A 23,495-nucleotide genomic window follows, 5' to 3' on the forward strand; every position below is an offset into this window, starting at 1 on the left:
TCAGCCAGCCCCACATGCCTGCTCTTTTGAATCTGATCTCAACCAACCTTCCTTTACTGTTTCTCCCTATTTTCCTCAATTCTACCTTCTCCAGATCTAAGTCTAGGTAATGCTAGGCCACCTGTATTTTAGGTAACTCATCCCAGGAACTTAGTCCATGTTTATTACTCTTCACAGGAAATAGTTTTTCATTTACTTCTAGCTTCCCATTTTATTTCATGTGGATTTATTATTAATGAAAAGTGATATATTGCCAGGCCTGGAACAGAAGCCTCCCTCTGCCAATGTCCTTCAAGCTTGGTGTGAGGAGTCACCTGTAGGATGTGTCTGGAGAGGTTAGACTCCATTCTTTGGCCTTGTGGCTAAGAGTGACAACAACAAGGTTGCTGCTGTGATGTGCACCTTTGTCCACTGAGAATTGGACTGAAATTACCAAACTCATTTCATACAGGCAACAAAATAGACATTAGCTGGCATGTCTGAATCACTATCAACCGTGGCTGAATTTGAACTGGTGTCCTAGAGATGAAGTGTTGAATTCTCCATTATTAACCTCCTAGAAAGACATTCCAGCACCTTCATTAAGAAAATTAGCCAGATCTGCAAACCAGCAATGCTCACTTGAGTCAATGAAGTTACATGGATTTATACCAACTGAGGATATGGCCCTCTAGCTCTTAGATTTTGAACTCATCATCTGTGTTTATCCACCACTGTGAATTGTCTTATATAATTTTGAAAAAAATGCTGTTGGGTCATCTTGGTTTCTTCTCTTTCTCCTGAGAATAACACTGGCTTCCTTAATTTTTCCTGTTAAAAATTAGGACCTGATTTCAGACATGCCTCAACTCCCACCAATACCAATAAATAGCTTTGGAGGGAATTGGGGGCTCTCTGAACTTCATATGAGGCCCTACAGGATTATGCCCCAAATCTGGCAGTGAACCCTCTCCTGTCCTCACTGCAGCAGTAACAAATACAAGTTATCCTGCTGATAATGTGAATTGTTTTTGCCACTGGAAAGGAACAAATAATAATTTGTTCAAACTGTCATTTTATTAAGGGTATGAATCCGTCAGTCTGGAATATAAAATTTCATTTCAAAGGCTGATATCTGGATCACTTATTTGATCTAACCCATGTTATACAATAAATAATGCCACTGACATCAGGATTTAGGTGTTTTAAAGACGCTTAAAAGGAAACCAAAGGATTTGTTGACAGATTTAGAAACATTAGCAAGTTTTTTTACAAGAGACATTCTTAGTTTAGTCAATCACAGTCTTAAGGCTCAAAATATTTTCTTATTCTAATTCAGAGATTGAACAGAAATTACTATACACTGTCTTTTTAAGGGACAAAACTCTCTCCTCTGATAGTTCAGTAGGATGATATGAACTTCCTGAGGCATTTTTCATCTGTCCATTAAAAATTAGCTTAAACATTCTTAGAAACACAACAGTAACTAATTCTGGGGGCTCATAAATCCTCCTATTTATCGCTGGTCATAGAGCAGTAGGAGCAGATGTAGCCAGATTATGTTTTCAGGAAATGTATCCAAGGAACCCAATATTTTTCCTCTATGGAGTTAACAGGAAATAGCTACATACAAGCCTGTAATTCTGGTTTGTGCCTCCTCCCTCTGCTGTCAGCAGTCTATGTGTTTCAGGGATTTCTGGGGTTGCAGGTCTAGGAGACACCAGTGGCAATGCAGGGGTTCTGCCTACTCCAGGGATTGAAACATCATTAGCCCCACCAAGAGTCTCCTGGTGGCAGCAAATGCTACTGCATCAACTACACAACACAATATCCAGAGTGTAGCTTGTAAGGATGGCAATAGGGCTATGTCTAGACTGCAGGCTTCTTTCGAAAAAGGCTCTTTCGAAAGCATCTTTCGAAAGAGCCTCTTTCGAAAGATCGCGTCTAGACTGCAGGCGGATCTTTCGAAAGAGCAATCCGCTTTTTCGAAAGAGAGCACCCAGCGAGTCTGGATGCTCTCTTTCGAGGAAGCCCTATTTACATTGAAGAACGCCTTCTTTTGAAAGAGGAACTTTCGAAAGAAGGCGTTCTTCCTCGTGAAACGAGGTTTACCGCCATCGAAAGAAAAGCCGCGTTCTTTCGAAATAATTTCAAAAGAACGCGGCTTGAGTCTGGACGCAGGGGAAGTTTTTTCGGGAAAAGGCTACTTTTCCTGAAAAAACCCCTGAGTCTGGACACAGCCTAGCTGAGGGGATCAGCCCAAATAGCCTTAAAGACCAGCTGCCCCTGTTCACAAGAACCTCTGAACTAAAAACAGCTGTTTTTATAGCTATACTTAAAGTTAATGAATACACAGTAGAGTGTATAATGGACCAAAGTTCATTATAGACTTTACTCCTTCCATGTAATACATAAATATTTGCTCTTTTGGAGAAAAAAAAATCGTGCCTCTGAGTAGAAAATGTGTTAAAACTTTAACAGATACTGTAGTTGAAAGGTTCAGCCTATGGAAAATACAATTTATTGAGTCAATTCAAATTAAATTTAAAATTGCAATACAGACCTGATTTTATTGGTTTCAATAGGTTTGATTCATGTCCTTTATTATGAGAGGGGGAGAGAGAGAAATCTTGTAGCTAAATTATGGGAGAAGGTGTCAGAAGGTCTAAGTTCCATTTCCAGCTCCGTCATTCCGAGCAACTCATGTAACTTCTGCCAGTTTTTTTTCCTCAGGAGTCTTGTGAGATTCAGTATTTGTCAAATGCATTTAAATGAACTGTGATATGGAAGTACAAAATAAAGAAAATGCATACTGATAATTGGAAATGTCCATATATAAGAAAAATTCACTCTGAAAAAAAATATCATCCTATTGGGCTATTTAAACAGTTTAGATCCTCATCTATGACTAAGCCCAGTCTACACTAGACCCAGCAGCTCACCTTAAGGTACGCAATTTACCTTAAGCCAAGCTTGGTGGCAAACACTCGTGTTGAGTTCCCTTGCTCCTCATGGCAAAAGCAGGAGGATTTAGTGAGTCTTAACTAGACTCACTACATTGAACTCCGGAAGATTGATTGCAGCAGGGGCAATCTTCCATTTAGTGTGGACAAGGCCTTGATATATTTAAAGGGCAGAGGAGTTGCAAGGATGTCTTAAGTCTACTTCATGATTCTGTGACCCTGAAACTGGTTGTGCCATCCCAACCCTCCAGATAACCTAATTAGATTGGACTGTAGTCCAATGTCCTTTTTAGGAACTGAGAATTGCAGGACTGGCCTGGAAAGCGGGTGGCATAGAACCAATTCCCTAATCCATGGGAATCCTCATTCAGATGGATGCACCAACTTTCTGGTTCCTTTGCGCCACTGGAGCACAAAGCTGGCAAATTAGGACCAAAAACTGTCCAACAGTTTCCCAAAGATTTCCAGGTGCTTTAAGAAACACCCAAATAGATTATTTTAAGAAATATCATCATTGTAGATATATCTGACACCTTAGCAACTGTTAGCACTGTGAATTTTAAAATGAAATTATAATGATTAATTATTCAGCCCTTGGCACTTCATAGGGAAAAAAAAGTGGCACATCCCTGACAAAAAAGTTTTTAATTACAGTTACATTTAATAAAGCATAAGAACTTCTATGCACACCCAGAGCTTACAAAGTGGGAATCAGGGCTTGAAACCAAAGCTGTAACAAGTTTGATTAAAAAGTGATAAAAGAAAGGAGAGCAAATATGTGACAGAAAGGAAAATACCAATGTTTGTTCAAGGTTAAGAAATTGTCCAATTTAAGGAGGCTGGCTGAGAAATGCCAAAAGAAATATTTCAGAGATGTTTTTTAATTATGTTAAAGCTCCAATGAAAATGTGCATGGGTAATAAGAGGCCAAATGCCCTCTCCTCTGAAAAGCTCTAAAGCATTATATTTGCGATTTATCATATTTTTTGGCTTTTACATTTTAGATTTTCTACACATAGTAGGCACTTGTACGATACTACTATAACAATACAACTGTAGCCATGATAGCGCCTTTTGCAAAAAGCAGAAAGACTTTTGGGAAATCCCAGAAAAAATATGGAGATTTTGTAACTGCACATGCCCTGAATCCCATGCATAGAGTCCAACAATAGGATTCCTAAGGAGTCCTATTAAGGTTACAGTAACTGTAAGACACTGTAAGTCCTGGAGGCAAAGCAGTGAAGAAAGGAAGATGAAAAAGAATGAGGCTCAAATGCACAAAAGATTAGACTGCCTATTTATTTACAGCCCTGAATAGAGAGCAGTATATGGAAGCATCTAGGTCTAGGAATTAGCCCTTTCTTGTCCCCTCCTCCACTTTCCCTCCCACCGCTCCAGTGGCCAACATATTGAAGGAGGTAGAGCCAAAAGCTCCATCTGTTCTCCCAGTAGCTCCCATAGCTGTTGTGTAGCAGACATAGAGACACTGCTTACAATGGAGACTCAGGCTATGTTTACACGTTGGGGGTTTTCTGGGATACCAGAGGTATCCCAGAAAAACTCCACCATGTCCAAGGAACGCGTTTGCTCTTCTGCTTCCCCCCCCCCCCTTTTTTTTTTTTTTTTTTTTTTTTTTTGCAGAAGAGCAAATGCGCTCTTTCAAGGAGCCCCCTATATCCCTCGTTCTATGAGGGATAAGGGCTGTGCCGAAAGAGGAGGATTTTCAGTCATTTGGCCCCATCTACATCCCCAGGGAAAAGCCTCTTCTGGAAAAGTGATCAGAAAAAGCTGCGCAAATTGCATAGTGCAATTTGCGTAGCTTTTTCCAACAACAGACTGTAGTGTAGACCCAGCCTCGGGGAGGTCACAGAGGAGAATGGATTTTACTTCTATATTTGTCTCTGAGCAACTGTGTGCACCATGCCCCAATCATGCTCATAGGGAGGATCCTCACAACAGTTGATGTTCTTGTAAAATGAATGCTTCTCTTCTAGGCATACGCATGGTAAGAAAAGCAGCACAAACACATGAATCAAGCTACTACAAGGAGCTGCAACAGTCAATTATCTTCTTTGCCAAAAGCCCTAAATCTATGCATAGAGGCATCATATAATTTAAGGTATGAAATTCAAAATAATTCCTCCTCTCCTTCCACCTTGTAAACATCACTTCTGCGGAGAATTTACCTGAGAAGACCACACCTTACATATTTCGAAGCACAAATAGTATGGCAGAGCATTTCTGGCAGAATGTGTTATTGACATTACAGCTACGGGAAACACTTCTAGAAGTCAAGATTAAATGGCATTAGCTTGGGTTGGGATTTAAGGGGCAGAGGGAGGTTTCAATCTCCTCAGTGTCTGCAAATAAGCTTACTCCATCCTCCCGCCTCCATCAGATACTGTGTACACTAGTTTCATCATCATAAAATATTCATCTTTTCCATTAATGATCTTGCTCATTTCAATGTGGACTTGCTCAGTTGCTCCCTTTGGGTTTATTGAAAGCACCAGTGGATGACAAAGAAGAAAAGAAAATAATTTGGATACTGGAAAATAAAGATTTGATGACAGTGGTTCCCTTCCTTCTTACACTTCACTATTGGAGAATGACCAATCAGTTTCCAAATTAAAATAAAATAAAATAAAATAACCTTTTTTCAAGTGCATGGTAGGGGGATTTTTGCCCAAATAGGGACAGATGTACAAGCAATAAGAGTTTTGGGCCGATGCTACTAAAATCAGTCAGCTCACCCCTGAATCTCCTAATGAGAAAATAGAGATGGGTTTGAGTCAGCTCACAGTATTTTGAGATAAATCAGAAGTAACTCCACTGAAATCAAGGGAGCAACTATGGTGCAAAACTGGTGTGCGTGAGAGGTGTGTCAGGCCAGATTTCTTTTTAAATGTCAGCAATGAAAACGGGGCACTTAAGGCACATCTATACTGCAGGCTAAACACAAATTAAAATACACAACTTCAGCTACGTTAATTACGTAGCTGAAGTCGAAGTAGCTTAACTTAGCTTTAGGTGCTGTCCACACAGCAGGAAGTCAAAGGAAGCACAACTTCCCTTACTCCTCGTGAAATGAGGGTTACAGAAGATGGAGTAAGAAGCCTGTTATTCAAAATTATTTCAAAATAATGAGCTTGCTGTATAGACATGCATGTATTTTGAAATAATGCTGCTTTGTAGACATGCCCTTACAGATCTGAGGTCTGCAGATACCTAGTTCTACACATTTCTGATTCCTACATAATATGAAGTAACAGAGAAATCATGAAAGGAGAGTCTCACTCTGTAGATTGTAGACTAATTGCAGCCCATTGCTGGCAGTCTGTGCCGAGCTCTCAGGTAACATGATGCTGGTTCTGCTCCTTGTTTCCAGCTGCTAAACTGCATTAAAAAGACAGCTAAGGATACTTTAAATACTTTCCTATCATTACTTTTCAACATAAGTGATTGCTGTAGTTGGCAGAGAGATGCTACATGAGCACAGATGGAAGAGAAGGCAGTGGGGGGAATGAACAAGGGAGAGGGGAGGGAAAGTCTGCTAGTTGGAGAGTTCCTCTATTAGAAAATACAGGGGATTTTCTATTATTCTGGTCATCAGTGCAAGCTGAGATCAGTACCATAAGAATTTACTTCTGGTTGAAACTGAAGTAATCTGCACTCAGGAAAATTGTGTCTACACTGTTCATCCTGTCCACACTAGAAATGTGCACTAATGCAGTTTAGTCACTGACATATTTCAGAACAAATCCCTAACACAGACAAGGTCATCCTTATGTGACAATTCTGCCTTGGCAGAGAAAAGAATTGGATAATATACTAGGTCCTCTCCATCTGTAAGACCTATGGGTATGTCTACACTAGCTCGGTAATTTGAGCTAGGTAGGCAAATCAGGGAACCGGGGTTGCAAATGAAGCCCGGGATTTAAATATCCCGGGCTTTATTTGCATGTTCCCGGCCGGCCGCTATTTTTAAATCCCCCTTAGTCCGAACGAACTGCCCGTGGCTACATGCAGCAGTTTAAAGTTAATCTGAACTAAGTCCTTAGTTCAGATTAACTGTTACTCGTGGAATGAGGAGTAACAGTTAATCCTAACTAGGGACTTAGTTCGGATTAATTTTAAACTGCCACGTATAGCCACAGGCAGTTCGTTTGGACTAAGGGGGATTTAAAAATGGTGGCCGGACGGGAACATGCAAATAAAGCCCGGGATATTTAAATCCCGGGCTTCATTTACAACCCTGGATCCCTGATTTGCCTACCTAGCTCGAATTAACGAGCTAGTGTAGACATACCCTATGAATCCAAGGAGTTTTCAAAATTCATTCTTAAAGAATAAAATGTCTTGTTTGAGAAGATAACTGGTTTGCTTTTTAAAATTATCTTATTTATTTTGAAACAGACCCTTCCTTCATCAAATTTTGCTTTTTCTCATTCAAGTATGCTTTTACAATGGCTGCTCTACAAGCAGCTGTCACCATAATACAATTCCCAGAATTTGACCCAAGTCTAGAGCAGGTAAAAAAATTTCAACCAGACCATTTTTCTATTTTGTCAGAAAATGCCATTTCATCAAAATCAATTTTTTCTGAGAGAATGTGTTGATTTACATAAAATTTAATTTAGGAGAAAAAAACTTTTAAAAAGGGGGTTCAAGAAGGTCAAAATACTATAGAAACATTTTTTATTTTGCAGTATTTTAGAAAATCAGAAAAAAATATTTCCTGGGCAGGACTGCAGAACCACCCAGGGATGGGGCATCCCCCCACACTTCCAACCCCCCCTTTTCCCTAGGATCTCCCTTTCCAGTACTGCCTCCTCCAGGGACTGCCGCCCAAGAGTGCCATACCTCCATGAGGAGGGCCCCAACAGTCGACTTTCCCACACCAAACTGGTTGCCCATGGACCAGTAACTATCTGGTGTTGCAAGCTTCCAGACGGCGATGGTGACCTGCTTTTCTAGGGGGGTGGCAGGTCACATCTGGGTGTCCTGTCGCTGGAGGGCAGAGGTGAGCCAGGCACACAGCTCCATGAATGTCTCCTCATTTGGAAGTTGTGGAGCCACGGCTGATCATCCCACCACTCCATGACCAGCCGGTCCCACCAGTTGGAACTGGTGTCCAGCCTCCAAAATCATCTCTCCACCGTGGGGTGCGGTTGCAAGTGCCTTGCTCCCGCACACAGGCAGAGGTTCTCAAAAATGAGCTCAGAATCAAGTTCATGCAGGATCATGAAGGCAGCCTGCAGAAACTGTTGTAGAAACTGCAGCACAACAGTGTGAGGCACTCGCATGCCCAGAGGCAGCTCTGGCTCCATGATAAGGAGTGCTGTGGTGTCCTGAAGCGGTGAAACAAGTGCAAATGCTTTGCTGTCCCTCAGAGAGGAAGCCAAGCAAGCAGAAGAAGCTGAAAAATGGCTGTCCAGTGGGGTTCCCTTTAAGCACCTTCAAGTAGCCTTAGACAGCAGCACTCGGAAGCAACTGCTGACTTAATACCCTGCCTGAACTGATTCCGGGTGGCCTTAAATGTGAGATTGCATCCAATCAGTGTGGATGCTATCTTTCGAAATAGCACATCGCTATTTCATTGCGCTTTTTGGTTGTGGGTGCAAAAGAAAAAGATCTTTGGGAAAAGCTTATTCCGAAAGAAGCTTTCAGTGTAGACCTACCCATACTTAAACAGCCATCAGGTTGTCTGTAATTCAAGGCTGTCAGTGGCCTTCTTATGTGATAAACAACAGGAAAAACTTCTCAACAATCCTTCTAAATTTTCATCCGAAGTAACTACTCACACAACACTATTTATCTTGAAAAACTATTCCACTGCCATAGTGGGTTATTTTATTTTTATTTTTTTATTTAGTATCTCAGAGCCATCAGCAAAACAGTGATTGCTATGATTTCTATAAACTGCACACTTCCCATGCCACAAACTGGAATGAAGAAGAATCATTCTCTTGGAAACTTAAAACACTTTTTGGCAGCACATCAATTAACTGTAAACCCTACATTGATTTAAATCCTTTTGGAAGACAGTCAATATTGTGAATTATTGTGTGAATTTCCAGATTTGGGGCAATAGGGGATGCTCTGCCAGAGGAAAAAAAATGAGGTTTTTGGTCAGCAGGGGAGGAGGATGAGACTGTAATGAATCCTCACAGGTGTACCTTTTTACATATAGAAACTACTCTTCTCTTATGTCCTCCAAATTAGCCTCATTTCACCCTACATCTAATTGCCTCAAGCTGAGAACAAGCAGTACATTCTAAACAAACATACCTGAAATGCTCAGCTGTGATTTAGAAGAAAATATGTTCCTATTTTCGGTCATTTGTTTGTTTGTTTTTTAAGCAGTATGACACATATATGGTCCTTGAGCAACAAGTAATGCAACATTGTTTAATGCTACAGGAATACAACTATTAACTTTTCCTGGAATAGAAAGCAACAAAACACGAATAGGGTGTATGCTGCAGAATGCAGTTCAGATCAAAGAGTTAAGGCTGTAAATGTATCTAACAATACAGTCATACCCCGTGGAGGGTTTTACTGAAATATAAAACTGATACCTTATTTACACTGAAAACAGAATATGTTATAGAGTGGAATAATAAAAATGTTGCACAAAAGATAAGTACCTTAACAGAGGGAGTGGTGTGCAACAATTTCATAACACTAGCCTGCACTATTCCAAGGTAGAAGGGAGACCAGCAGAATTGAGGTAATGGATTTCAGGAAGGCAGATTTTGATAAGCTCAGAGAACTTGTAGATAAGGTCCCATGGGAAGCAAGACTGAAGGGAAAAACAACTGAGGAGAGTTGGAAGTATTTCAAAGGGACGTTGTTAAGGGCCCAAAAGCAAACAATTCTGTTGTGTAGGAAAGATAGAAAATATGGCAAAAGACCAGCTTGGCTTAACAAGGAGATCTTGCATGATCTCAAAATAAAAAAGGAGTCCTATAAAAATGGAAACTAGGACAAATAACAAAGGATGAATATAGGCAAGCAACATGGGAATGCAGGGGCAAGATTAGAAAGGCAAAGGCACAAAATGAGATCAAACTAGCTACAGGCATAAAGGGAAACAAGAAGACCTTTTATAAATACATTAGAAGCAAGAGGAAGACCAAGGACAGGGTAGGCCCACTGCTCAGTGAGGAGGGAGAAGCAGTAACAGGACACTTGGAAATTGCGGAGATGCTCAATGACTTCTTTGTTTCGGTCTTCACCGAGAAGTCTGGAGGTGTGCCTAACGTAGTGAATACAAGCAGAGAGAGGGTAAGTTTAGAAGATAGGATACACAAAGAACAAGTTAAAAATCACTTAGGAAAGTTAGATGTCACCAAGTCACCAGGTCCTGATGAAATGCATCCCAGGATACTCAAGGAGCTGATAGAGGAGGTATCTGAGCCTTTAGCTATGATCTTTGAAAAATCATGGCAGACAGGGGAGATTCCAGAAGACTGGAAAAGGGCAAATATTGTGCCCATCTATAAAAAGGGGAATAAGAACAACCCAGGAAACTACAGACCGGTCAGTTTAACGTCTGTCCCAGGGAAGATAATGGAGCAGGTAATTAAGGAAATCATATGCAAACACTTGGAAGGTAATAAAGTGATAGGGAATAGCCAGCATGGGTTTGTGAAGAACAAGCCATGCCAAACTAATCTGATAGCTTTCTTTGATAGGATAACGAGCCTTGTGGATAAGGAAGAAGCGGTGGATGTCATATCCCTAGACTTTAGTAAGGCATTTGATACAGTCTCGCATGATATTCTTATTGATAAACTAGGCAAATATAACTTAGATAGGGCCACGATAAGGTGGGTGCATAATTGGCTGGATAAACGTAGTCAGAGAGTTGTTGTTAACGATGCTAAATCCTGCTGGAAAGAGATAACAAGTGGAGTTCCGCAAGGGTCTGTTTTGGGACCCGTACTGTTCAATATCTTCATCAATTACGTAGATATTGGGATAGAGAGTACGCTTATTAAGTTTGCAGATGATACCAAACTGGGTGGGGTTGCAACTTCTTTGGAGGATAGGGACATAATTCAAAATGACCTTAGCAAGTTAGAGAAATGGTCAGAGGTAAACAGGATGAAGTTTAATAAAGAGAAATGCAAAGTGCTCCACTTAGGAAGGAACAATAAGTTCCATACATACAAGATGGGAAGCAACTGTCTAGCAAGGAGCATGGCAGAAAGGGATCTAGGGGTCATAGTGGACCACAAGTTGAATATGAGTCAACAGTGTGATGCTGTTGCAAAAAAAGCAAATATGATTCTAGGTTGTATCAACAGGTGTGTTGTAAGCAAAACTCGTGAAGTCATTCTGCCGCTCTACTCTGCACTAGTTAGGCCTCAGCTGGAGTACTGTGTCCAGTTCTGGGTGCCACATTTCAAGAAAGATGTGGAGAAATTGGAAAGGGTACAGAGAAGAGCGACAAGAATGATTAAAGGTTTAGAGAACATGACCTATGAAGCCAGGCTTCATGAACTGGGCTTGTTTAGTTTGGAAAAAAGAAGATTAAGGGGGGACATGATAGCGGTTTTCAAATATCTAAAAGGGTATCACAAGGAGGAAGGAGAAAATTTGTTCCTCTTGGTTTCTGAGGACAGGACAAGGAGTAATGGGCTTAAAGTGCAGCAAGGGAGGTTTAGATTGGACATTAGGAAAAAATTCCTAACTGTCAGGGTGGTCAAATATTGGAATAAATTGCCAAGGGAAGTGGTGGAATCTCCCTCTCTGGAGATATTTAAGAACAGGTTAGATAGACATCTGTCAGGGATGGTGTAGACGGAGCTTGGTCCTGCCTTGAGGGCGGGGGGCTGGACTTGATGACCTCTCGAGGTCCCTTCCAGTCCTATGATTCTATGATTCTATAAGTTATAGCTTGTTTTATTATGTCCCTCCATTTCATGAGCATTTAGGGTTTCATCCAACACTCACTGAAGTCAGTGGAAAGATCCCATCAATTTTTTAAGTTGCTTTGGACTGGGTCCTAAATTCACCCTTATCTAGAATTAAAGGTGTGGGGTTAATTGTTAGCTACCACAACTAGAAATCTCACTTAACCTCTAGTAGAGACACAGTTTAACATGTTTAAATCCATGCTGTACTCAACTGAAACAAAAAATCATATTGAGGTCTATACAGCCAAATGGTAAAGAGGGTGTGTGCAACTGAGTCACACGTCTCATATAATGAGATTATGACAGGGTTGATCTTTCTAAGCAAAAATTGGAGATCGACTATCTAGAATATTCCACTTTGGGAATTAATGAATGTTATCATTTTTTACCTAAAATTGGAACTTGCATTTTGTATCCTGTACTGAATCATGTGTGATGTTTGATTAATATTTCCATACAAAATACCTTCATTATTCTTGTTTGTACATTGCACGTGCACTATCTTCTATTTAAATAAATAACATGCAGTATGAAATAAAAACTCATTTTTATAACTGAGAAGAACTTTCCCTAAAAAACTAAAAATAGATAAGTGATGCAGCCATTGTAGACGAGAAAGAGAAACAGAAATAAAAGAGTCCGTATATAATCTTCAGGTTTTACAAAACAACTTTTTAAGATCACTAAAGAAAATCGAAGAAAGGAGGAAATTGTAAAACCAACCTGTTGTAAACCACTTTTTAAGACCAGAAAGCTGTAGCCAGTGAAACCCATGAAACATTTTGTTTTCACAGACTTTTAAAATCAAAACATTCATTTTTGACAGTAATGCCAACAGGGAGTTTGACAACATTCTTTCAATCACGGATCATTAATGCACTTCTGGGGTTGTTTAGTTATTCAGCCCTTAGCCTCACTGAGCACCCAAGGAATACGTTAATGGCCATTAATGCATGCCCTGGAGTGGCCTCTTGCTTAGCTAATGGGAAATTAGACTTTGGCATTTCTACAGCTTCACAAACAGAGCTTCATAGAGTAAAATACTATGTAACATTTGTTAAATGTTTTGCTATGTTAAAACAAACATTATCTTCTCTTCAAGGCTGACTGCCCACTTCTCAAGGTGAGAGAAGGCCCGCTAGTTTCCCAACTATTTCCATGCAGAGGAAAGGAGGTGAAGTAGGGGATGCTGACTTGTTGCTCCCAGCTGTTGTGGAAGGTGAAGAACAACATTGTATGGCTACATAATGCTGTAAGAGCTCCAAGTGTTGTTCTCAGACTCCAGTACAGCAAAGCACTTAAACATCTTGCTTAATTAAAGCACGTACTGGAACTTAACCATGTGCTTAGGTGCTTTGCTGAACTGGGGCATGTTTTTATTAAAATATGCACATGCTGGCTGTTCAGAGGAAAGGAAAGTAAGGATGTTAAGAACTAGTTGACTATCCAAAGCAAATACTTATCAGATAGTTGAGTCGACTAGTCACTTCCCCCCCTGCCTTTGCTGCCTCTATCTGACAGAGGCAACAAAAAGGAGGGAAGGGGGGTACTTCAAAGTGGCAGCACCACACGGAGCCCGCTAAGGGCTCCATGCAACACTGCCACTTTGAAACGCCATGGTGGCATTTCAAAGGGACGCCTGGGCTGATCCTGGGCTCTGTGTGGTGCTGCCCCTTTGAAACGCTGCTGTGGTGTTTCAAAGATGCAGCGCTGTGTGGAGCCCGGGGTGAGCTGGGACTCCCAAGCTGACCCCGGGCTCCATGTGGCATTTCTGTGGAACCTAGCTGATCCCAGGTTCCGTGGAAATGCCACAAGGAGCCCAGGGTCAGCTGGGGAGTTCTGAGTTGACCCGGTTCCACATGGCATTTCAAAACAGCAGCACCACATGGAGCCTGGGGTCAGCAGGGGACTCTGAGTTCCCCACTGACCCCAGGCTCTATGTGAGCGCTTTCGCTCTGAAATGCACAAGAGCCCCCACTGGGGACTCTTGACCATTTCAAAGCAGGCACCTGAATGCAGCCTGGGGCCAGTGGAAAGTCCCGCTAACTCCAGGCTCCACGTAAACGCTTCCACTTTGAAATGCACAAGAGCCCACTGAGGCTTTTGTACATTTCAAAGGAGGAATGCAGAAGTGCCTATCAACTAATCAAGTTGTCAATGGAAATTCCATCGACTACTCAACTAGTAAATTAACCAATATTTAACATCCTTAAAGGAAAGCAGCTGTGAGATGCCATCTCCAGTCTGTAATGAGGAGAGGGTGGTCACAGAACTAGATTGGTTCATCCCCATTTCTTATAGGATTAAGAATGAGCTACAGAAGAGCAACTCCTCCTGGGACTTTTCTTCACTCCTTGGCTATGTGCACAGCTCCTTTTCTCTCATCCATCAGGTGCTGGCTCCTTTCCATACTTCCCTCATCAGGGAAGCAACACCCTAGAGTTGACTCTTCTTCGCATTGTCCTGTAGACCCCATAACCTCAAGCTTTCCTGTCTGCTTCCTTTGCTCACTCCAGATAGGAGCAGGGGGAATATGCCATTGCCATCCTCATGAAAGAAGTTATTGTTTCTCAATTTCAAGAGGTACAGGATAGCAGATGCTGCTTAGCGGAGAATAACATTACACCGCAAGTGGAGTGAAGTTTACTTCTACATTACAAAATAAACCACATTAAAACACGAGTCAGAATGGCTTTGCTGAGATAGCAGGGTTCACTGCCTCAGCTATTGTACAGTGCAAACACTCTGAACAAAGACAACACTCACAGGTCACATTCACGGGGAATCTGACAGAATCCTGCTGGAAATACCCATGTTTGAACTGGGAGAACAGCTGGGCCATCCATGCATGCAGGTTTGTAGGGGGCCCACTGGATAATGAATAAGTATTTGCTTTAGTGCAATTTAAAGGAAGAAAATTCAGGGCTTGGGTCTCATTTATTCAATTCCTGCACTTGGGACAGGGACAGGGAGGATGTAGCCAAAGGTGGTTTAAAGCTTTTAGCCACCTTTACACTCCCTGTATTGGCCATGTAAGCAAGAACAGCCTTGGGGCTGCTCCCACGGCCTCTGAGAAGCAGAGAATTGCTGCAGTGTAGTACATTGCAGCCACACTATTGACCCATCTCTTATGCCATGGGTTGGGAGCAGGGCCTGTCTAGGAGCCTTACATCATTTCTGTAACAATCAGGCAGGCCATTTGACCAGGAGACATTGCTAACGACTTTACACAAATAGAATGACATAAAGGCAACTTAATATAACTAAGAGTTGGATACAACTTCAGTTTCTTTACCTCAAACCTTAGAAGTGTGTATGTATGTTGTGTGTTATATGCATTTGTGGGAATATGTGCACACACATGAGTGTGCAAACACTATGTAACTTTGCTGTTGAGCTTCGGGGCTCCCAATGCCTCATCTCCTGGAATGTTTTTCTGTTTTGGGTTTGAGATCCTCACTCATCTTGCCGGTTAAATCGAACTCCCACCCAGCTTTTATAGATTGACAAATAGGGTCCTTAGTTTTCCTGTCTCACTCCCAAGCAGTGTTCCCTCTAAGGTTCTCCATCCATGAGCAGAATGAGTTTTGTCTTGTGTACCAATATTGAGGTCATGTGCACTTGTTCAGATGTGTGCTACCATGTCACCCAAATTATTAACAAATATCTTATATATATTTTTAGAATGCTATGGAAGAAAAAATACTAAAACAAGGGATAAATGACAAAGTGCATGACGTTAAATATTTATTTAATATGAAGTCAAATAAAAAAATTAATATTTTAAAATTTTCAGTAGCCAACTTCCTTGGTTTATAGCCCTCTACTAGACTCTCCCCCAGGGGGGCTTCCTTCTCAATTAAATCTGGTGCTTCTTTCAGGGAACTGTGTTAATTGGCCTTTCAGACTAACATTGCTGAACTTGTGTAGGATAAACTCTCCATTGCAAAACTAGATAACAGTTTATTGAATATTTCTTCCCATTCACATTGTGTCTCCAGGCTATATTTTATGTTGGATCTGAGGTGAAGTCAATCCAGCATCTCCCCACCACCACCCTCAGTTCTTTTTATTTATTACAGATAAATAGCCAACTTAGAAAGTGTAGTTACTTGGAATGCTTGCTCTGTACACAAGACATAAATCAGAGCTAAAGCATTCTGATGAATCAAGTGCAGATTTCTCTTGTCTGATTTGATCAACTCATAAGCATTCTTCAAAGCTTATATGTCTATTAATAAAAATAAGGTATCAGAAAGGTGACAAATAATACGATTTGCTTTATACCAGAGTGTACCAGCAGTCCAGCAGTAACTTGGACAGCTCTGTGTCAGGGTGGCCTGTCCTCTTCCTCTTAGGTGTGTGTGTGAAATGGGTAAAGAGGGGAAAACAGAATATGGAGCCACTGGTGATGTAGCAATAGAGGCTTTATATTGTGTATCAACTATTTCCTGCTCTTTCTTTTTTTCTTTGGTCTAGTTTTGTAATGGTAGTGGGCCTGCTGAACACTGTGTATGTTTTACAATGTTCAGACATGTTTATAAACAAAGGATGTAATGTTTTCAAGAAAGTGTCCTGCTGTCTCTGCATCACATTATACCATCATGATTAGAGAAGATAAAACTAAAAACGTGTTTAGGAGCAATTAAGCACCAGTAAAGAAACAGTATTCCTCTAAAAGCTAGAGCTACATTTCAGTACATTCCATCTGTATACGAGTGCTGTAACTAGCTAATTTTGTGCCTGAGGCAAGAATATAAAACTGCGCCCCCTCTTGTGTATAATTAGTTTTCCATATTATTTTTCTGCACCCCCTCAGCTATGTACCCGAGGCAAGTGCCTCACTCACCATGCCCTTGTTACAGCCCCCCTGCTGTAGACCATTTTACCCCCATCCGTACACAACCAAATTCCTTATTCATCATGCCATTCTGACTTACAGTGCATGACAGTCAATCCCATGCCTTGCACAAACACTGTCCCCCACCAAGAAATTAATAAGTCACTTTGCCCCACAATTACATTCCTATGGGTACTATTCCCACTCTTCCATTGGGCCATGCAAATCTATATGGCCCCTGGGTCCAGCCCCAGGTCCAGCTGCCACAATGCAGTCCCAGCTCTGGGCCTAGCTCTGCCCACAATCACACCACACCCGGTTCTGATTGCTGCCACCTGGCCCCAGCTCTGCCCACGGTTCTGGCTGCCACCACACAGCCCCCAAGGCCGGCCACTGCTCCAGCTGCCAGCATGCGGCTCCCAGCCCTGTCCACTGCCATGTGGCCCCAGCCCTGGGACTGTCTCCTCTCACTGCCACATGGCCCCCAGCTCCACCCACCACCACGCAGCCCCTAGCTCTGGTCCCAGCCCTGGCAGACGCCATGTGGCCCTGGTCCCCCACCCTCCTACCCACCACCACCAGCTTAGCTTTCACATCAAGGAAGCTGAAGTGGTGTTGCTGCGTGGCTGTGCTGATGAGGTGGGTGAGAATAAAATTATTTGTGCTTGCCTGTGCAGGTGAGCACCCTCAAGGGAACTTAGCCCCCTGTATAAACCAACTGGGCTAAATCCTAAACCCCCCTGAAAGCAGTGGGAGTTGTGCCATTTGCTTCATTGAAACCCAGATTTCACCCATAATAAATATCCATATCCAAGCCATTCCAACCATCCTTGCTAATGAGTGTGTAGTGATTCTGGGACACAGGATATTATGGTTAAATCATCTGCCTGGATACCTCAGATATTGTCTAGATGCCAAGTAAGCATTTCCTTCATATAGAAAAGACAAGAAAAAACATCGATTTGTCCATAGGCGCCATCCATATGAGTTGTCAGGGATGCTCAACCCCTGCACTGATCCAGGCTCTGCCCCAACACCACCCCTTCCCCCAAGCCAATGACCCTACTCTGCCTTACTCCTCCCCCTCCCTCACACACACCAAACCCTCCACGCGCCTCCTGCACACCACCAAACAGCCAATCCGCGGCAGGCAGGAAACGCTGGGAGAAGCAGGAAGGAGCTGATCGGCAGGGCCGCCGGTGGATAAGAGGTGCTGTGGGGAGTGAGAGGTGTCAATTAGGTCAGGGCTGCCACTGGATTCTGAGCACATACCCCTTTTTTTTTTTACATCCCTGCCCCGGAGCGCCTCCAGAATCAGTGCCTATATATTTGTCTCTAGTTCCTACTGTCAGGCAAGCTTCCTGCTACAGACTTATAAAAAAAGAATTAAGGGGAGGAAAATTACAATATTGTAATTTTTATGCAAATAAAGGTGTGAGTAAAAAAAAAAAGAGGAGAGAAGACAAGTGTTACTACCTCTGCTTCCTGTAGGATCCCATGGTTCAAGCACACAATGTCTGGACAAGTGATGGGAGAGCCACAGCCTTCTCGAATTGCCACCTGCATATACTGTTTAAGGCACTAGAAAAGAGGAAAGAAAAATAAATGATGCAAAGCTGCAACCCACATGGAAGGTAACATGTAAAAGTTAACACTGCATCCGGGTGTCCTAATTTTATAGGACAGGATAGTCCTGATATTTGGGACTATGTCTTATATAGGGACCTATTATTGTCTTATATAGGTACCATCCTCATCCTGATTGTTCACCTGTGCTGTCTGGTCACCCTAACTGCACTACAAGCTGCCACCTCCACTTCCTTAATTGGCTGTCCTAGAGCACTAATACAGAGAACATATAAATCATCATATGTGTAAATAAGAGCCATTACTTTGGGAAGAATGCAGCAAGGAACAATTCATTATGTATGACTTCATCCAGCACATATTGCGTCTACTGAAATCAGCAAGTCAAGTCCTTCTTGTGCTAACACATTCTCTGTATTAAATCTAGACTTAGGCTATATTTCACTCTAATTAAAACAGGCTTTGCTCTTCTGTTTTCCTTTCATGTATGCTTGATTCAGTCTCTCACCTAGTGGGCAACACTATAAGGCCTCATTTACAAGCAGAGGAGTTGCTGTCTCAGCAATCTGCAATGAAGGCAGCTTACGGATTGGCTAGGAGAGCACAGTTCTGAAAATAGTGAGACTATCAACTTTCCTCTAAATAGATTGTGTCATTTCCGTGAATTGCCATCACCACTGGCCTACTGACCAAGTGTTCAAAGTCCGTTTCCAACAGAGAGGCCTTCCTGCATGTGTCCACATCACCTCATTGCACAAAATAACTGTGTGGTATTTTTTCTTCAAACATTTCATCAGGAAGAGCAGATCATGGTGGTTTCATCAACATTACAAAATAGCCGATGGGATTGCAAGGACCCAATTCTTTGGGCCATTGCATTGGTTTTATGCAAGTGCAACTTCACTAAAGTCAAAGAATTTTAACTGGTGTAACAGAGATTTCTAATTCCAAAATGCACAGGTAAATAGTGAACCCAACATGTCCTCTGACCGTGTTCCTAGTAAAAGTGATGTAACGATGTATAGTGTAAAATGATGCAATTTCATTTCTACCCTGAATGCCAGGAAAATGTACACCCACCAAATCTCTGTAGCCATTTAACAAGTTTATTTTTAATGAAAATGAATAGCTCTTCTACCAAATGGAATGATATTTAAAATGAGATCTGATTTTTTATAAGATGTTTAAGTTTTTTAAAATTTGTATTTAAAGGGAGATCAGGGAATTGATTTCCAAAATTTAGGGATTTCATTTTTTTAGAGTTTTAAAAGCCTTATTGAAGGGTGTGTCTACACAGCAGAGCTTACCTCAAAATAAGCTATGCAAATTGAGCTACGTCAATGGCATAGCTCATTTCGAAATTGAGAGCATCTGCACTTATTTCAAAATAGAGCACTCTTCCTCTGACTTCCCTTACTCCTCGTACAATGAGGGTTAGAGGATTCAGAGTAAGAAGTACTCCACCTTGACAATATTTCAACATTATTTCAAAATAACTGCCTGCGGTGTAGACGAGGACTAAGTTACTTCGGAATAACGTTGAAATAATGTTGCTGTGTAGACACACCCTTAATAGCGACAGATTACATTATAAGCCCTGCCGCATGCCCCTGTAGGAGTATAATGGGTGTAAGGAGTCCCTTTATATTCCTGCATGGATTATCTGCATTTCCAGAGCATGTATGGTAAGCTGCCATTGGATTGTTACTCCCTCATCCATCAAGTGGAGAGGAGGTAGGTGGGAAGGAGTAGGGAATGGGCAAAGTCTTGGTTCTGCCCCTTAAATGCACTGGTAAGTATAGCTGAGTTGGCACAGAGAATGAAGTAATCTATGCTAGCCATAGGTTTCCCTCAGATCAAGGGGGAAGACAGGACTAGATGTGACCCTGAGAGGCGCAATCCACGTCCTGCCCTACTCCTGGGTTTCAGTTCAACCCCATATGTTTACAATTTTTGTTTTAAATTTTAAACAAACATTTCCCTAGATATAAGAATGGAACTGAGTGTTCCGTTTTCACACTCCAAGATGAACAAAAAATAAATAATCAGTATAACTATTCTAAGTTTTAATGACTCCAGGCATTATTAGTAACACAAAGGACTTAATGACACTTAGCCAGACACTGCCCTTTTATTCATTCAAATAACACAGTTAATGCTACTTGCCAAAAGGCACCTAACAACAACATCTCAAAGAGTCAGTGATTGAACCAAAAAGCGGGCTTAATGGCTGAGCTACGATACACACTGCCCATTGACATAGAAAAGAAAAGGAAAACCGACGAAGTAACATAGTCATGATTGACCCCAACAGGAAAAACTTTGCTCTGAAGTCTGCCCCCCAAAAAACACACATGCCATGGGATGGAGGAAGACTGCATAGGTCACAAGGGTGGGACAACCCAGCACATGCTCCTTGGAGTCTGCTTCCATTATTCAGAGCCTGCAGTACCTTGTGTGGAGCATTAATTTCCCTCTTTTACCTTTAAGGGTGAGCTCTGTCTATACATCCTCTCTCCGACTTACGAACCGGTTATGGACCAAGCAATTGGTCGTAACTCGGTTTGATCGTAAGTCGGACCCCATAGAGTTACACGCGACTGTGCTGTTTGTAAGTGCGGATCGCATTCATAACTCGAGGTCCACCTTTTACAACAGCTTCGGTGGTAACTGCAAATGGTCAGGGACTGGCTGTACTACCAAGTTCTCTTGCCAAAAACTGCCTTTTGCAACAAAATAGTGAGAGCGTTCACACTGCTATGGGACTTTTGTCAGGAAAAGCACCCAGTTTTGATGACAAAAAGTCTTTTATTTTCCTCTTCGGGTACCTCTAGACTACAAGCCTCATTCAAAAGAGGCTTTTTCGAAAGAATCTTTCGAAAAAGCCTCTTTCGAAAGAGAGCGTCTAGTCTGCAACCACTTTTTAAAAAAGCAAGCCAATTTTTTGAAAGAGACCACCCAGGCAGTCTGGATGCTCTCTTATGAAAAAGCTCTTTTTGCATTCAATAGTGCCTTTTTTCGAAAGAGCACTTTAAAAAAAAGGCATTATTCCTCGTAAAATGAGGTTTTCCATGGTCAAAAAAATTGCCACATTCTTTTGATTTAATTTCAAAAGAACACAGCAGCAATCTAGACACAGGTGAAGTTTTTTCGAAAAAAGGCCACTTTAAAAAAAAAAAACCTGTAATCTAGACACACCCTTCCTGTCCACAAAGAGCCAATGTAGATTCTCCAGTTTGTTTTGTCGACAAAACTGGCTTCCACCAGTATCCCGCAATGCCTGCCCTGATGGCTCTACTCTGCTTTGATTTCTGCTTCCTGTAGGCATGCATCTCTCCCCTTTCAAAACTCCGGGAACTATCTCACAGCTGAGTGAGCTACTCCCTTTGGGGAACAACAAAGAACAAATCATTGGACTGCTCCTGTTCTGCCCTGCTAGGAACACAGTGGCAGGTGGATTGCAGCTACAGAAGAGAAAGGCTCCTGTGCTGCTTTGACATTCCTCAGCAAGGAGAGCTCACAGATTGAGGAGGTCATCAGTATGAGAACTGAATTTGTGGATGAATTGTAATTTCAACGCCTCTCTGTGTATTTGGCTTGTAGAGTTGGCTTCGAGATAACAGATGGCTGGGACACTACCAACCTAACATTCAATGAAGGAGCAAACAGCTCATCTGTGTAGATTCTTGCATTAGTACCCTTCCTATCTAATTGCTATCCTATGATCCTTATCTGCTTCTTTTAACTATCCAATCTTTAGGTGCTTATAGATTACCAGTTCTGCCTACTTGCTTTTCCTTTTCATATTTTCATATCCTCTGCTCCTTGTTTCCTGCCACCTTCCTTTTTTTCCTTCCCCCCCCTTCTCCCCTATTTATTTTGGGTCTGCACATCCTAAACTCAAAACTCCAGTCATCTGAAGAAGTGGGCTGGGCCCACGAAATCTCATGATACTATCTACAAGTTTTGTTAGTCTATAAGGTGCTACCAGACCGTTTGTTGTTTTTTAATTATTTTACTGTGGAAGAAAGTGTATGCAGCTCTTACGTAGCTGGGCAACAGTACAACGCATATATAGACTTTGTATTTGATTTCTGCATACAATATGCCTTTAGGGATATACCTTCAAGAGGCTGGATAGCACAGAAGCTTGACAGCATGAAATGGAACCTTTCCACTCTCATTTTCTGGTTCCAATCTGTATTAGGCTGACAATGGCCAGTGTGCCTTTTATGTTGTAGTTCAACTGAGTTCAATAGGCTTTGAATCAGAAGTCAGAGGATCTCAAACGTGCTTTACAAACAACAGACCTGTGACATAAATCTTAAAACTATTAAATCTTTTACAGATTACAAAACTGAGGCTGATGGACTATGGGCTTGATCCAGTCAGGTGCTGAGGGGAGTTGAAGGTGTAGAGGGCTTCTCAGGTGGCATGCAGCACATTCCAGGACAGAGACCAAAATGACTTGCCTAACGATCACACATCTATCTGTCTGGGAGCCAAGACTGGAACCTCATCTCTCCTCTTCCCAAAATTAGAAGTAAAGAAATAATGTATTGTAAATTTTAGCACAGCAGAACTGCTTTAATCTTTTGTTATTATGTTTAAAAACTCATCTACTAATATAGTTTAATTAAAAAATATCTGAAAATGAAGCTGTGATGGATAGGAGGAGGAGTGCTGGCCTTTTGTAAACATCCCAGCATTCAGTAACCAAAGGGTTAAATTCAGGTAGCTAGAAAGTGTTGGCAGGGAGCCAGGAGAGCCAATGGGAGAAGGTATTGAGATTTGAATGGAAAGGGGTACCTTCCTGCTGTTTTTTTCTTTGTGTGAGTTTAACCTGGGAGCTGGGGGAACAAGATGAATTGAGCCAGGCAGGACTACCATGTTTACAAAGAATATTGGGTATGGAAATTGGACTGGACCTTGAAGCATGGATATGTGAATAGATAGGAAATGTCTATTTAGACGTAATCAGGTTATTTTCTTTGTTTTGTTGTTTGCTTCAATTTCTCTGTGCCAAGTCCATGTGCTATGCCCCCAATAACACACACAGTATTCATTCCCAGGGAAGAAATTCTCTGTGTTTTTATTTGTTCTTGTGTTACCACTGTAATTTATTGAACATGTATAACTGGGATGGAATTCATTTGGGTTTTAAAATGGAGTCTGTGAGTCAGCTATGTCGGAATACAA

The 23,495-nt window shown here is 41.7% G+C and overlaps 1 protein-coding gene across 5 annotated transcripts in view; it reads right to left on the bottom strand.

Moving 5' to 3' along the window:
* The window catches only part of RNF144B (ring finger protein 144B), a 138,343-nt gene that overhangs the window by 25,381 nt on the left and 89,467 nt on the right, over positions 1–23,495 (bottom strand). For 4 of the 5 annotated variants that reach the window (XM_014572942.3, XM_006121824.4, XM_025183986.2 and 1 more), the window contains one exon: positions 18,186–18,290. In XM_014572942.3, coding sequence (XP_014428428.2) covers positions 18,186–18,290 — 105 coding nt within the window. Of the gene's footprint in view, positions 1–18,185; positions 18,291–18,601; positions 18,790–23,495 lie in introns of those variants that run through there. The other variant, XM_025183987.2, reaches the window with a different exon arrangement.

This window comes from Pelodiscus sinensis, chromosome 2, assembly GCF_049634645.1.
Source record: "Pelodiscus sinensis isolate JC-2024 chromosome 2, ASM4963464v1, whole genome shotgun sequence".
In the NCBI taxonomy this organism is placed as follows: Eukaryota; Metazoa; Chordata; order Testudines; family Trionychidae; genus Pelodiscus; species Pelodiscus sinensis.